We start from the raw sequence: 16,585 nt of genomic DNA, 5'->3' as shown, positions 1-16,585 counted from the left end.
TCGCATTTCCAAGAACTGGCTTTTATTGTCCAATAGACAAAAGTTTATTTCTAAATAAAAGCTCCTCCCATCAGACAACGTTACAATGCCTTCACGTTTAAAGGCAGCGGAGACTTGTGTTCTCGTTGCACACTCTTATTTTGATAGCAAGGGGAGGCTCCTACAATGCTTAGTCATGGTGAGTTATAGCTTTCCCAGTTCTTGTGGCGTACAGCTAGGCGGACAGCGATGGTGGCTCTTGATTACGTGAGTTTGTTTTTGTCCATATTCACATAGTAACTGTCTTAAATAAATGTTCGTTGATGGGAAGGAAAAATTATTTACAACCATAAACATATGTACAGCCCTTTTCTATCACTAACGTTACGTATGTCGACTCTTGGCTGTTGTGGGAACGTTACTGAATGATATCAGCCCTTTTGCTGTCACTTATATTTCCGAGAAAGACTTGTGATTTGAATTCCCGTGATCTCTGTTTGTCAAAATGACGGGTCTATTGTGCCTTCTGTTCGACTTTTGTTAGGTCTCTCTTCACGCATTTGGGCGTTTTATTATTTCTGGCCAACCTAAAAAGCTCGCGTATTTTGATCCCAGGCTGACGCTGTCCTTTGTATGAAACATACACACATGGACAAACTGCACAGAAAGCATAAGTCGATGCATGCTATGTTCAGTTCCTTCCTCAATCGCGGCTCACATTTTCGTACATCGAGTCCCGTGGATCTCTTTTCTGATCCTGTGCTTGGTAAGTTCGCGATGAGTCACCGAGGAAGGCTCTTTGCCAAATTGTTTATAAACGTGTACAAGTGTCCGTTCTCGCATTCCCTTCTCGCTTGATTTAATGCTCGTTCCCAAGTGTGCCGTCATTGCTTACTTGTCCACGGGCAGTTTAGCATTGCACGTAAAAAGACACACTGGCTCTATTGAATTGTTTGAATGCATGAAGTTTAGGCATGGTGGAACCAACTCCACTGTTGTGCAATTTACACCGTGCGCTGTTGGCCTTTGTTTTGACAGCTGTTTTCAGAACGCATACGCAACACTGAAAGGCAGATATACTGAATATGAATCGCAGCAACATCATTCGAAAAATATTTGGCGGGAATGAACTCCTTAAGACGGACTGCATAATCTAGTCAAATTCCATACAGTCGCTCACAGACCTCGCTCAGGCCTGCATGTCAGCAGCATGCTCCGTGAAACTATTTAACCGAGGGACCAAAAGAAAAAAGTCGCCCTAAATAGAAGTCTCGCCACTCTTATGCAGCAGCTGTATATGGGTTACTCAGTCGATGTATATCTGGGTTTCACTTGAGTCTATTGGCAGGTAGGCTATACGTTCTGCCAATAGCAACGTGTCCTAGGGTCATCTCGAAACTTCAGTTAGGCCCATCTTTTATAGTTTAAAATAACTGGAATGGTCTCGTATTCAGTACACTCTGACCTAGTTAGGCCTCTACTGTACATTAGGCGAACGTTGCCCCCCTCTTCTCGGCCTTTATCACCTCGTGCAGTAATGATTGCAGTCCGTGTACAACCCCTAGGTGCTGGGTTATATAACTCAACATCTGCAGCGCAATTGTTGCTGTGTAACTGTGACTGGTTCCGCTTTAGAAACCCAAGACGCGCAGAGACACCAGACCAATCAAATGTTCTCATTGTTTTGGTTGACTTAACGTGTGTGTGTGTGTGTGTGTGTGTGTGTGTGTGTGTGTGTGTGTGTGTGTGTGTGTGTGTGTGTGTGTGTGTGTGTGTGTGTGTGTGTGTGTGTGTGTGTGTGTGTGTGTTTCTTCGGCAGTGAAGACCACACTATTCCTGTGTTACATTTATGGAATAGCTGGGCAGAAATGCTCCAGCAAGGCATCATGTCATACACGCATGAAACGATTTTATTGGCTATGGGCGATATGACAATATCTTCAAATTTGAAGGCTGCGTTGCTACAGTATTGTCCTATCACAGCCCAGAGAAGCTCTGGTGTTGGTAGCTTGGAACAGTTCACACTTCCAGCCAAGTGGGATTGGACCAAGTGTTCTTATCTGTTCACTGACACTGGAACACAGAAGGCATCGTCACTGTTATTCAGGACAGGAGGTTGGTTAGCGGATGGACACAGTCGCATGGTCATCGTGACCAGCAGGAAACTGAGTGTGGAGACGTGACCGTAGTGGAGATCTCTCGTGTCCGGGCGCAGTGACTCACTTCTTGACATGCTTCTGAGTTTCTTCACTTTAATAAATTTTACCTCTTTAGGGCATAACCGTGGTAGCCTTACTATGTCACTCCAAATGCATATTGGTATATATCTAGGGCCTGTGTACAGTGTTTGTTTTGAGTACAAGTATTGCTGCTTCATGTGTTAATACTTCTGTCTTTTACATGAAGTTGTCAATAAAACGGTGTAGAGGTTCGAAAAATATATACACATTAAGTATGAAAGTTGGGCAATCTCAACGAGTAGTAGAAAAATTCCTATTGAGATGCGTAATATATCAGAACAATTCAGTGCTAAACCATGTAAACACCCCTCTCACTCCCTCCACCCCCCTCCCTCTATCTCTTCCCCTCTCCCTCTCTTGTTTCCTTGCTGTTTTTCAGTTGTTGATCACAGCTGACGGCTTCGCTGTAAACACGTTTCCTGAGTGCCACTGCTTCTAGGAAGGCTTCTCCAGAGAAATACAGCCACCTAGTCCCAGCCCGGGGGCCACAACTTCTGTTCATGTCACTTCTGGCACATTGCACAACCTCGTTCTCCCACCCTGGCTATGCAGTGTTGACAACACTTGCCCCGCTTGGACAAGTACATCTCATGCTGCCATTGGACCTCTAATGTGTTCGGACATCAGCCTTGCACTAGAACTAATGCAAGTCTGACCTTTTTTTTTTTTTTTTTACCTTTTAGGAAATTATTTTCAAGTTAGTCAGCAAGGCATGAACTGCAGTGAATATGGAAAATTATGTGAAAGACACATGTTCAAGGGAACGTTTTCTTCCTTTGTTTGAACTGTGTGTTGTAGTGTCTGAAGCGGAGCTTGAGGTCAGAAACAAACCACAACAACTTTCGAACAAACTTCCAAACCGTGGAACGAGGAGCTGACTGGTGCTAGGATCTAGTCCTGGTGTTTCGTACCTGGTTTGACTTTAAGCCCTTCATCTCGCTTGCCCCGCCGGATCACACAACAGGGACGGAGTAACCCTCGGACACAGCGGCACTGCCCTTACCTTCTGTTCCTAACTTTGTCTCTTTGTCAACGAAAGAAAAGGTGGTGATGGCTGCCGTTTAGAGGCAAAGGTGTATTCAGTTGTAATTTCTAAGAGGGCATCACGGTTGTTCTGAAAGGCTGAGCCGAGACCCACAATAACTGCCCTCTGATTTGAGGAAAACCTCCAAACAAGCACCCCTGGAAAGGTTCCACCAGAGGCCTCCCTTTCCGTCTTCTTTCGTACTGTACAACGTCCCGCGTGCACAGGCAGGATGTCAGGTGACTCAGCGGGCGCAAACTAGAGAGGCGGACGACGAAGACGAGGGAGAAGGAGGAGCAGGAGAAAGGCGGGGCGATGACGGAGTCTATGACCGAGTGCAAGGCCCTGGTGACGCCGTCCACCCGTAACGGCCACCGGGTCTTCAGCTACACACTGGGCAGCCACACGGCCGCCGCCTTCGCCATCATGAACGAGCTGCGGCAGGAGCGGCAGCTGTGCGACGTGACGCTGCGTGTGCGCTACAACGACCTGGACGCCGTGGACTTTGTGGCGCACAAGGTGGTGCTGGCGTCCTCCTCGCCCGTGTTCAGGGCCATGTTCACCAACGGCCTGAAGGAGTGCGGCAAGGAGGTGGTGCCCATCGAGGGGATCCATCCCAGGGTAAGTCACACTCTTTCACCCTCATCCCTCCCTTCCACCCCCAGGTGAGCTTTATGGCTCACCTGGGGGTGAGCCATAAAGACATATTGCCAAAACGGCTGGATGGCAGTAGGTCACAATACATTTTGGCTAACTGTTTAAATATCTCAGACAGTGTTTCATGTTTTTATCTATATCTATATCTATCAGCTAAAATAATTCTTGTTTCCACACAGTTCAATCTGATAAACCACCTTTGGATTCTTGACCATAGAATTTTTACCCCTTAATACGATGGAACAAACGTTTAGCATTAAGTTTTTGGTGGTGAACATGATGAAGTGCGAGGGCCAAAGAGCCATGTTGGTATTTGAGATGGCAGCAAGTAGCCTGGGCAGTGGTGTTCATCGGCTGTCCTTCAGTGGGTTGTTTAAACACAACCTAATATGTATACAGTGTAAAACAAAACAATACTCATTAATGATTATATCATACCCCAGTACGTGTGCAGAGGATGAGCAGCAGTCACTGGGCATTTGTTAAGAGATAAAGACACTCCTCTACACTTTCTTCAATCCATTCGTTGTGATTGCAAAGGTTCGATCCCATTAATCAAAACTATGGTCAAAGCTCACAAATGAAGTGTTGTATATTTATCACCTATGTATTTATTAGTTCCTCTTTGACAGCCTGTGTGGTTGACAGCCTTGTGTGCCATGCTGACTTCCTGCTGCGCAGGCCACACAGAAAGTCCCAGAGTGAATCAAATAGATGCAGCGTTGTGATAACCAAGCAGTGTGTGATTACACCCCCGCAGGACACGGATAAGGTTGACACACTGTCGACGCTACACGGGGATTTGAACACCACAGTGAAGAGTTTGATGTTTTCAAATGATCACTGTGAATGAGTCTCTTTCAAAGCTCACCTGCAAACCGTCCAATGGTCACTTTGGACTTTGATCTTTAAAGTAGAGAGGCTATTTTGACAGTGCATTTCTATGTCCTCACTACTTGTGCCAATAGATACTATCCCTTATTCAATTGTTGTTGTTGTAGTTCCTATTCAACCAGAGACGCCAAGATGCAATAAATGCTTTTTTATTAAATCTTTGGATTTTTGAGTGCCGATACGATTCTTAATAAATCTTGATAAATCTTGCAGGAGGATGTACAATAATTAAGTAGTGTGGTTTACGGTTGGGGGAGAGGGTTCTATAGGTCTGTAGCCATCCCAGGCTGCACTCATTTGAGTTAGACACTTTGGTCCCGGGTCGTTGACTGATCTTGGCCCGATAAGTGATTTATCCCACAAACGCTCCACAGCATACCCTAACGCACATCCTGTCCTCCCCAAGATTGACTTGGTTCACTGCCCTGACCAAACGCACCCCTACGCTGTTAATTAAACAGCAAGACACTCTCCAGACATTCTTACCACCTGATGAGTTTAACCATACTCTATTCTGGGACAGGGTATGCTTCCAGGCCCCTCTTTCATACATTCCTTAGATACACACACTCTCCTACATACAATTAATCATACAAATACCAAGTTGTCCTCACAAGGAAGCTCCACAACAACTAGGGCGGTGAAAATCAAGAAGGCAAAAGGACATGTGCTGAAAATGCGTGTTTCTTTCAATCCAATTTGAGAAACGACAGTGCTTCTTGTTCCTTGTTTACCTCCAAATTTGACTGCTTACCGCAGTAACTACATTTCTTCTCAAGACTGAGTTAGAACAAAAACTAAACTTTTTTATGTTGTGAAAGGTTTCTGACTTCAATTGTGCTTTGTGTTATATTGGCACAACATCACCTGTACACTTATACCCATTTGGCCGGCCAGTTAAAGCCCTTGAAAGACCTTTATCTCTGTTGTACTCTTTGCATAGTTACTACAGTTGGGCTTTGTAGGGCAGTATAGTGGGGGTCATTACACAGTCCTGTGACCGTCATATTAACGTTCGTAGAAGCCCCTCTCTGACCTCTCTTCTCTACTTATGTTTTAATTAGTTAACCTCAATGTTGTAGGTTCATCCATGTGGTCACATCTTTTGTTCATTCTTCTACTTTGTATTTGGCCTTTATTTACATTGATTTAAATGTTACTTTATTTAGAATTGGTGTTTGTCACCTGGGCAAACTACCTCAAGTAAATGTTATAGTTTAAAGATAATTTAACCTCATTAGTACATATGTTTATTATCATGCCTCATGTATCATATCAGTTAAAGTTCAGTTTTGGTAATACGGAGACAATTCATTTTTAAGTCTACAGTTTGAGTTACTTTTTGAAAGCTTGCTCAAAGTGATGACTCAAATGCTGCCATCCAAGTTTTTTAAGGTTCAGAAAGTTTGGAAAGTTCTAGAAGCAAAACTTTGGCAACGTTGGTTTCCTCGTGAGGCTGATTTCAACATTCCAGTCTGTACAAAGAGGCAACTGCAGCTTTTTTCAGGCGTCTGCCACTGGCTTGGTTGATCAAACCTAGCGAAAACAGGATCAGCCCCACCTGATCCCTGCTGGGACCGGAGAGTCCCAGGAGAGATCTGACCCTGCCAGTGAACCAAACACAACGCGGTTCAAAAGTCTGCCAGGCCGAACCATCGTCAAAGCGTCCCCTTGAGTGAACGCTGTCCTAGTCTCTCATGCGGTTTGATGCAACGTTAAGGTACAGGTTAGGGAACGTTGCTCCATCAAGGATTGATGGTAATTAGGTTTAGGCTTCAAGACGTCATTTTAATTCAATACGGTCAATTCTCCGGTCAAGGTTATCGGGAATAATTCAAGTTTAAGGTTAAGCCACTTAATCACGCTACAGATCCATCACTGTTTTTTAATTGAACACAAACAAACAGACTGATGCAAATTGGCTATGGGTGAATCGTTTTTAAATATTTTTCCTTCCTCTCCTGTACCCCTGTAGGTGATGGAAAGGCTGATCGAGTTCGCCTATACTGCCAGCATCTCTGTTGGGGAGAAGTGTGTGATCCACATCATGAACGGGGCTGTCATGTACCAGATCGACAGCGTGGTCAAGGCCTGCTGCGACTTCCTGGTCCAGCAGCTGGACCCCAGCAACGCCATTGGCATCGCCAACTTCGCCGAGCAGATCAGCTGCACGGAGCTGCACCAGAAGGCCAGGGAGTACATCTACATGAACTTCAGCCAGGTGAGGCCACACACCACCACTCCTCCTTGATTCAACTCTGCCTTTATGCAAGCCTATGTTATACTTATGGGGCTCCTGCAATGTCCGGAGTATTTAACATTTTAACGAACCCACCCGTTTGGGTGCGTTCACTGGTAGTTAACTCTGTTCTGTGCCGCACCTACAAATGCCATGATGTGTCTTCTGCCGTCAGTGAGGCAATCCCAAACTGACATCCGATAAGTCAGATATCATTAGAAACCCAACAGCAAGACAGTGTTGGGAACTCCTGTGGCAACATTCTGCAGCGAGGGGTGGATTCAAACTTATTTGAGGAATACCTGCATATACATTTTCAACAGTGGCGTTTGAATAGCTTCAGTATAGCATTTCTAATTTAGATATGGTATTGTCATGTTCATAACATTTGTCCCATTTTGCTGTGTAAATGAAGAACCTGCTTTATTAACGCTTCACCAAGCTGCAGTCCTGACTTGCCCATCAAGTTTCAATGTGTAACCCTTTTTACATTCTTTATATCACATTCTCTCCTAATTGATCACACGTTGGTTACACCCATCACTCCAATTAAAAGTTCATTATCTGGTCACACCAGTCACGCGTGAGCTGTCAGCTCTGTTCCTGTAGGCCAGATCCCATCCCAGAGTTGTGTTGTGTTGAGGCAGTTTAAAAGCAGACCCCTTGCTCCCTTGCCTCGTCTTACCCAATGCTCAATATGTTTGCATCACAACGATAAAAAACAGCTTTTAGCTTGGCCTATATACAAACATACTTCCACAAACAAATGTACTCCACTCCCACTCATATCTAATGGACCTGACAACTGTAATTTAAGCCTTCCGTTTGGCACCTGATGTTGCTAGCACAGTAGTCCTATGAGTAATTCATCTGGCAGTTTTCTGATGGAGGTTTGCGTGCCGTGAGGGCATGGTCTGTTGTTTTGTATTATACATTTGCAAATTTTTTTACCTTGTCCTTGCAAGCCTTATAATAAACTGCTTGTATTTCACAATAGATGATTTGAAAGTTGGCTGCAATTAAAGATTTATGTGTTTTTTTAAGTTTACTGGGTTCCTTTTTCCACTCTTTATCTCTGATTTCCTTGTCCCGTTTGTGCCTCAATAGTAAATTTATTTTTGGAATGACTCGGCATGATTTGCTTTGTGTTCTTTGAAAGGGTGGTTTAGGGTCTACACCAATATCTTTTTTTAAATGTAACTTCCTAAACTTTGATGGCCGTTTAAAGTATGTAAAACATGATTTTATTGCTACTTTGCTAATCCATGCTGCTACAATTGATTGCTTGATTCGATTTTCTACCTTGTGCTGCTTATTATACCTCTAAGGGCAACAAGCAAGAAAGTGTAGGCCTACACATAAATTACAGTTACAATTTCATCGTGTTTATTGCAAATTTCACATAAAAGTGACGTGGGAAGGCTATCTGGCTGAAGGATACCTCTGTATTCAATGGGGTCCAAAGCCTAAACCTTTGTTTCTTGCTCCATGTCCAGGCACGATGACTTGCAAAATCCTTAACTGTTCAGGAAGTAGCTGTAGGGCGTTTGGCTTTTGGTCCAGGTCCATAAAAAGAATGCAGATTCCCTTTGCCATCTCCATTACAGAAGAGTAATGGTTAAACTGGTAGTTTGGTGGCATTACTGGGTCATATTATCTGCACTACTGAGGTTTAGATTCCCCAGTTAACTCCCTGTTTCGGCCCGATTTCAGGAACACCAGGCTGATGAAAGTGTGTGTGTGTGTCAGGTCCCTGTGTGTACACTCCAGAATTGAAATGTATGCATTACATTTCTGAGTCTTTCTGAAAGGATTGGATTACTTATTCCACATTGGACAACAGCTGTAGGACGTATGTTTTTGTTAAATGAGCTGGAATAGTCAGAATTGGGATGAAGAACCGGATGAGGCTCAAATATGCAGTATATCCCTCTTTAATGGCCTATACACCTTCACTCTTTTTTGTTTATCATGTGTTTCATCAAATTAGTTTGGAGTCACTGGGATGACTTGGGTTAATCCTGTATCACTGGATGGCGTTCCCTTCGGGGGTCATGCTTCAGTCCTCTCCTCCCCTTTGTGTCTGCAGGTGGCCACCCAAGAGGAGTTCTTCAACCTGTCCCACTGCCAGCTGGTCACCCTCATCAGCCGAGACGAGCTCAACGTGCGCTGTGAGTCGGAGGTCTTCCACGCATGCGTGGCGTGGGTGCGCTACGACCAGGAGAACCGCCGGCCTTACGTGCAGGCCCTGCTGCAGGCCGTGCGCTGCCACTCCCTCACCCCCAACTTCCTGCAGACCCAGCTGCAGTCCCTGGACTGGGACTGGGACCCGCAGTGCAAGGACTACCTGGCCCAGATCTTCCAGGACCTCACCCTCCACAAGCCCACCAAGCTCAACTCCTGCCGGACCCCCAAGGTGCCACAGCTCATCTACACGGCAGGGGGCTACTTCCGGCAGTCGCTCAGCTACCTGGAGGCGTACAACCCCTGCACGGGGGCGTGGCTGCGGCTGGCGGACCTGCAGGTGCCCCGCAGCGGGCTGGCGGCATGCGTCATCAGCGGGCTGTTCTACGCCGTGGGTGGCAGGAACAACGCGCCCGATGGCAACATGGACTCCAACACGCTGGACTGCTACAACCCCATGAACAACTGCTGGCTGCCCTGCGCACCCATGAGCGTGCCCCGCAACCGCATCGGCGTGGGCGTGATTGACGGGCTGATCTACGCCGTGGGCGGGTCCCACGGCTGCATCCACCACAACAGCGTGGAGAGGTGAGCGGGCGGTCCGTTTCATCATTTCGTCATGCACATGAACACGGCACACGGTCACAGATCATCCACGGAGACCGCTGACGCAAATCATTTGGTTTGGTTTCCAAAAGGTCAACTCGGGTAGCATTGTTTGCGCAACAGCAAGAAGCAGCAAAAAAACGTTCGGTCCAAACACAGTTGGCTCGTTCCAGCCTAAGCTTGATTACATACGGACTAGCACAACCAGCCTAAGCTTGATTACATACATACTAGTGCATCCAGCCTGAGGTTTACTAAAGACCAAATATCTGGTTGCAGAAAGCAACGGTGGGACTGGACAGACTATAAAGGGTTAGTGAGTTTCAGGAAATGAATTCCTGAGCTATACGACATTGAAACGTGGATCAGGAAGGACGCATGCCTTATGGCAACGTCATTGGAACTGTGAACGTGTCCATAATCTGGGGCTGTGAACGCTGACCTCCGACCTTCTTGCCTCAGGTACGACCCTGAGAGGGACCAGTGGCAGCTGGTGGCCCCCATGATGTCGCGTCGCATCGGGGTAGGCGTCACGGTCATCAACAGACTGCTGTACGCCGTGGGGGGCTTCGATGGCACCCACCGCCTCAGCTCGTCGGAGTGCTACGACCCCGACCGGGACGAGTGGACCCCCATGGCCTCTATGAACACCGTCCGCTCCGGAGCAGGTGAGCCAGAGATCCAGACCGCCGGGCTCAGGGTATCGGGAGGATAAGGGCAAAGCATTAAGAGGACCACTGTCCCGGCTTGAATTTTTGTCTTTAATTAAATGGGAGATTTGATTGGTGATGGGAACACTGGGTTTAGTGATGTGTGTCGGTAAACAAACTAAATCTGGTTAGCCTAATCAATGAATCCGACCCAGCCATGAGACCATGATCACTAAAGGAAACGCCTTCACAGAGTTGTCCCTTAAAGGTGCCATGACATGCCACCGGGTGTGGTGGGATTAGTCGTTACAAGCTGTTTTGGAAATCTGCCCCTTAAGACATCACAGGTGTGCATGTCCAACGATGAGCAACGTTTGCTACAGTCCACTGGGTAGGCTGCTAGACTGATCTATCCAGCGCACATCTAGGTGGACACGCCCACTTTCTGCCCCTTATGTTATAAGGGACAGATTTCCAAAATGGCTTGTAACGGCTAATCACACCACACCTGTTGGCATGTCATGGCACCTTTTAATGCCTGACCCTTGTTCTCAATACATCCTGTTCCCACTTGCTCGCTACGAAAAGGCAAAATCTTTCGGCACTCGCCTCCCAATGTGGGCCAGGGCGGTGGATTGGAACGAGCTCAGAAACGTACTGGCTGTGTATTCACTGCTCATCCCTGAAGTGTAAGCTAAAAATCTCTCTCTCTCTCTCTCCCTCTCTCCTTCCCTCCCTCCAAGGCGTGTGTGCACTGGGCAACCGCATCTACGTGATGGGCGGCTATGACGGCACCAACCAGCTGAACACGGTGGAGCGCTACGAGGTGGAGACGGACAGCTGGAGCCTCGCTGCGTCCATGAGGCACAGACGGAGCGCGCTCGGCGTCACCGCACACCACGGACGCATCTACGTTCTGGGTGAGTGGACACACACACACACACACACACACACACACACACACACACACACACACACACACACACACACACACACACACACACACACACACACACACACACACACACACACACACACACACACAGGCCTGTCGCGATAAGCAATAAATCAATTAATCGCACGATAAATTAAAATGAGACGATAATTTTGCCGTCCGTGATAAATAAGCTTTTTTTTTTTTTTTTTTTCTTGTGGCTCTATCAAAGAGACTGGATGACAAGAGTTTTCACTCCGGAGCATCGGTCTCGACAGACCCTCTCGCTTCCTTGGCATAATGAGGAGTTAACCCTCGAGTCGTGTCAGTCACTGGTCAGCCGCATGGTCTCTGTGTGGGGAGGCGCAGCCCTGGCGTTACACAGAGTCAGAGCCTGACTATACGCCCGTCTTCCGCACGTCTTCCTAGACATTCTCTGCCAGAGTGCAGCATGAGAGCCCCGTGAGGTGTAGATTTGGAGGAATGAAAAACAAAGATGGAATTGGTTTCAAAGCCGAACGCGACCGCTGCCGTGTGGGAGCACTTCGGGTTCAAAACGAATGACCGTGGTGAACCACTTAACCTGTGTGAGCCGGTATATCGCATTTGTTGTAAAACGGTAGAAACTAAACGAGCCAATACAACAAACATGCATCTGCACCTAAAGCATAATCATCCGATGCAGTTTTCCCAGCTGCGAAAAAAAACTGATCATGGGACGTCTCCGTCTTCAGTCCACAATCACTGGGACGTTTAGTCGACAAAGTACAAACAGGACAGTTCAAATGGTGACAGTTCACTGACAGTTGTAGTTCGCTTCATGTAGTTTTATTTCAATTTTATTTATTGTTTTTGGTTGTTTTGTTTATTTATTTGGGATATTTAAAATGTCGGCCAGTTCCAGTGTTAAATATTCTTTAGAAATAACAGTTTATTGATCTTTGAAAGGTTGTACTTGCATTATTATGCCATTTATCATTATATTAGTTGAAAATGGTCTTAAAACGGCAATATTATCGCTTATCGCAATAATTTCTGGGACAATTTATCGCCCAGCAAAATTTGTTATCGACACACACACACACACACACACACACACACACACACACACACACACACACACACACACACACACACACACACACACACACACACACACAGCATGTTTCGCACACTTAATGGATGGAGTTCACCAGGATTGACACGTTGGACTGTTACCGTCTCAAATGGCTTCAGCCAATCCTACGTTCCTTTTCTGTGTCTAGCACAGTGCCGTCAGGCTTAACGTTCACCCAAAATATCTATATCTATAAATAAATATAATTGCTGCTCGCTCGCATGTTCTGTCACTCCAGCATCCTCCAATCATTCAAACGACATTATTGCTGTGTTTCTGCACCAACCTTCACTGGAACCATAGCGTGTTCAATCACTATGCATTATCACTATGTTACTAACGGTTCAGTTCCATACATGAATAGTTTGACAGGTCATGTCAACATGTAAGGTTAGTCGAACTCATGAGGCTCGTCTACATTTGTTTTATCCTCTGACTTGTCTTGTGTATGAGTCCCAGTGAAAGCCTATTTTACAACTAAGAATTTGGTTGGTCTGCGAATTATTTAGGCTCTTGGTTGACTCGACTGAATTCTTGTCAAACACAGATGGTTATATTGAAAGAAGCAGTTTGAACAGTTTGTTTTGATTTCATTTGGAAAGGCTGTACCTGATTGGTCTCCTTGAATCCCTCAGCACCACCCACCAAGCAAGAATTAGTGAGGGTTATCTATCCGCGAATTGACCCGCTAATGCCTCATGATTGTTATCCTTGTATTCACAGATTAGGATACGAATGGTTAGGTTTACATATTCTGAGAGGGATGTTTCAAATTAGTTATTAGGATAATACTGGTTACGTTTCGTTATATGCAACATTCTTCCTTGTAACTTCTCAGAAGTCGGTTGTAAACAAGGTTGTAAACAGAAGGTGATCTATACTGTAGACGTGACTTGTCTTCCCCGCCCAGGGTTCCACCTGTAAATAATAGTGTCATTGTGTGTGCCAAGCAGCCCAAGAGATGAATCATCCTTCATGGGCGTGTTTGTTCAGTGTTAAAAAAATACCTCAATAAAGATACCAGTTCCATTCTGCCTTCTGCTGTCGGCTTCAAGAAATACTAGGTTGAATGACCCCGTTATTAAAACGAATGAAACCGCAATTTACGTGTGCTTATCTCAAGTGCACTGTGCCAGGTATGAACTGGAAAATGTCTGAGACGTGCAAATGTTAATCGCTCGCTCGGCATCCACTCGAGACGTTTTATCAAACATCGCTGTGTTGAAGATCGTAAGCCTGAGGGGAAATGACAACCGTTGCCATGGTTTCCATCCCCTCTCTTCGACAGGCGGCTACGACGGCAACACGTTCCTGGACAGCGTGGAGCGCTACGACCCTGAGACGGACTCCTGGTCCGAGGTCACCCTCATGACGTCCGGCCGCAGCGGTGTGGGCGTGGCCGTCACCATGGAGCCCTGCCAGAAGGACCTCCAGCCGTGTCCGCGGGCGGAGCAGGACGGGGGCTCGGCGTCCCCGCCCGCACATCCCCCCCCTTCCTCCTCCTCCGCCTCCTCCTCTTCCTCCACCTCCTCCACGTCCTCCTCCTCCTCCCAGAGACACAGTGACCTCCCGGGGAGGAACACGTGAGGGGCAGGGGCGGTCTTCTCCTGGAGCTCCTCCGTCTCATCTCTTTCTCAGTCTTCCTCCACCAAAAACCTGCAAAAAAAACAAACAATCACAGATGTGCTGGATCGGCCTCTTCACCTTTAATCTGGGTGAGGATTTACAGTATAAAAAGATTCTGTACAGTGTCTCTTTGTTTAGTTTTTTTGGACCGATTGTCATTTAATGGTAAACAGTTGAGTGGGAACCGGCCACAGACCAATTTGTGTGTGTGTGTGTGTGTGTGTGTGTGTGTGTGTGTGTGTGTGTGTGTGTGTGTGTGTGTGTGTGTGTGTGTGTGTGTGTGTGTGTGTGTGTGTGTGTGTGTGTGTGTGTGTGTGTGTGTGTGTCCTTGATTGGACCAATGACTCCCCTGTTTTAACTAATGGGAGAGAAGGGCTGTGTGCTCTAAAGGGCCAGGGATGCACCAACAGCCAGGGACTCATTTTCTATTTCACAACCAGCTGTGCGTAAAAACCAAAATACATGGAGGAAACTATTTCATAAAATCTGTTATTTATAAGGAGAGTGAGATGGTAGCATTAAGTTGGTATCCGACAGCACAAAGTGCCGTTTTCCACGGCTGTGGGCTTCACTACTCTTCAGATTTGGTTTCTTTGAGGTGCTGGACTTGGACCCTGCCTGGAACCCTGTATTCTGATAATTGGGCAACGTTGTAAGAAAATCCGAACTCTTAGGCCCCATCAACACGACGCCTAAGGCATTTTTGAAGATTTTTTTTTTTTTGCATCCACACGCCAACGTTTTCAGAACTTTCCTCGTCAACACGGAAACGCAACGAGTGAAAATGGTGTAGTAAGTATTTCAGGCCAGTAGGTGGCGGTGTAACCTTTCTGCTTAAATATGCAAAATGAGCACCGAAGACATCCACGAGCCTATCATGGTTTTCAATAAGCTACGGTTTCGCCCCACGGCTGCGCTTTCAAAAAGCTAAACTCTGAAAGACGGCTTTCAGGCCTCAAACCCTCCGTTGACGTGTGGATGCAAGGCAAAAACGCAGCATAACTTCGTTTTTCAAAACCTCTGGTGTCGTATGGACGGGCCTTAAAACACATCTAATAACGTGACAAACACAAATCAATGTATCATGTACAAATGATTGGACCCGAATCAAGGGGAATAAAAATAGCCCAACTAATAAATTGATAATATGGAGTTGTTGGTCTATTCTTAAAATACTGTACGTTTTGTTGGTTGGTTAATTTAGAAGTCTGTAGGGAGGGAATACTGTAGCATTTGGTTCACAGGACGCCTTTTCCAGACAAGAGAACCAATAATTATAGTTTCTGGACAAGGTGAATCACACCACATCTGGATCCAGAACGGAAACTATGGGACATTCTGAAGCCAAACCTCAGAAGCTCAACACGTTATGTAGTCTGAAATTACAATTGTGGGAAATAAAACTTGTAACAGCATCTAAGCTACAAAAAGTTTATAATAAATGTTTTTGTATATTGATTTTCAGTCTTCTACACAATTTAGGTTGCGATTTTGTTTTAATTTATTTGTTCTGACTCTTTTGATTTTTCTTGACCTAAACTGACAACTTTGTCTTGAGTAGGAACGCAGTGTCGTTCAATCTGACTAGCATGTGTTATAACTACCAGGAAGGCCTGTGATAGGAGTTTTAAACATTTGTAAAAAACAAAAACAAAAAAAAACAACCTTTGTTTGATTTGAAAGGGATTTTCTATTCCTGTGTCAGTAGTTGGAATGAAAGAATACAATATTTAATGTCTGCTTTGTACATTTTTCAGCAAACCATTCTCTGTAATAAAAAAAATACATCGTGGACGAACATTGTTTATTGTAGACTTTTGATGGAGCATTTGCCTACTATTAGGATTACTCACTAGGGCTTTACCATATGTTACTAATATATCTCAAACTTAAACGTACGTCTGAATATTGCCACTAGATGACGCATGAGCCCCGAAATTGAAAGTAGCCCTATCGTTCGACTTTATAGGCTACGTCAGTAATCAAGTAGCTCCCAGGTAATAAACTGAAAGCAAACTTATAAATTTCGCTTATGTTATAAAACAAACTGAAGAAAAATGTCTTGAAGTTAAACACAATTCAGAGTATGTCTTTAGAAAGGGTACAAGAACAGGTAATTTGTTTTGCAGATAGGATTAAAGTCCCTTCAACTTGTGAATAACTAGAAAACAACATGTGAACCTTCAGACGGAAACGTATACTTAACAGTGAGCCAGTCCGTGTGATGCGCTACATGTAGGCCTACAGGTGGCGAGCCTATTTCTATTTCAAACCGACTGCAGTAATAATCTGTTTCGCGCCGTCAAAATAACTGAAGATATTGAGGCTTTACATAATAACATACCACGACCATTTCAGGACAATGACGACAAATAGTGTTGTGCTGATCATATATAGGCCTACCCTATCTGAAGAGCTCCCGCCGACTAGACGGG

At 45.5% G+C, this 16,585-nt stretch overlaps 1 protein-coding gene across 2 annotated transcripts; it reads left to right on the top strand.

Annotated features, from left to right (window-relative positions):
- The first annotated feature begins 153 nt into the window (after positions 1–153).
- Positions 154–15,942, top strand: keap1b (kelch-like ECH-associated protein 1b). Of its 2 annotated transcripts, none has more exons than XM_084465072.1 (7): positions 154–246; positions 2,599–3,864; positions 6,770–7,015; positions 9,123–9,805; positions 10,286–10,491; positions 11,217–11,393; positions 13,813–15,942. In XM_084465072.1, exons 2-7 carry the CDS (start codon positions 3,559–3,561, stop codon positions 14,109–14,111), a joined length of 1,917 nt encoding a protein of 638 aa, XP_084321198.1. In that variant the 5' UTR covers positions 154–246; positions 2,599–3,558; the 3' UTR covers positions 14,112–15,942. The 2 variants fall into 2 exon arrangements, with proteins under 2 accessions (XP_084321198.1, XP_084321199.1); XM_084465073.1 differs by having other exon boundaries at positions 197–246; positions 2,903–3,864.
- Positions 15,943–16,585: the final 643 nt, after the last annotated feature.

This window comes from Micromesistius poutassou (assembly GCF_964030765.1).
Source record: "Micromesistius poutassou genome assembly, chromosome: 3".
Taxonomy (NCBI): domain Eukaryota; kingdom Metazoa; phylum Chordata; class Actinopteri; order Gadiformes; family Gadidae; genus Micromesistius; species Micromesistius poutassou.
Note: the sequence above shows the minus strand (reverse complement) of the source record. Positions and strands in the feature narration are given on the sequence as shown.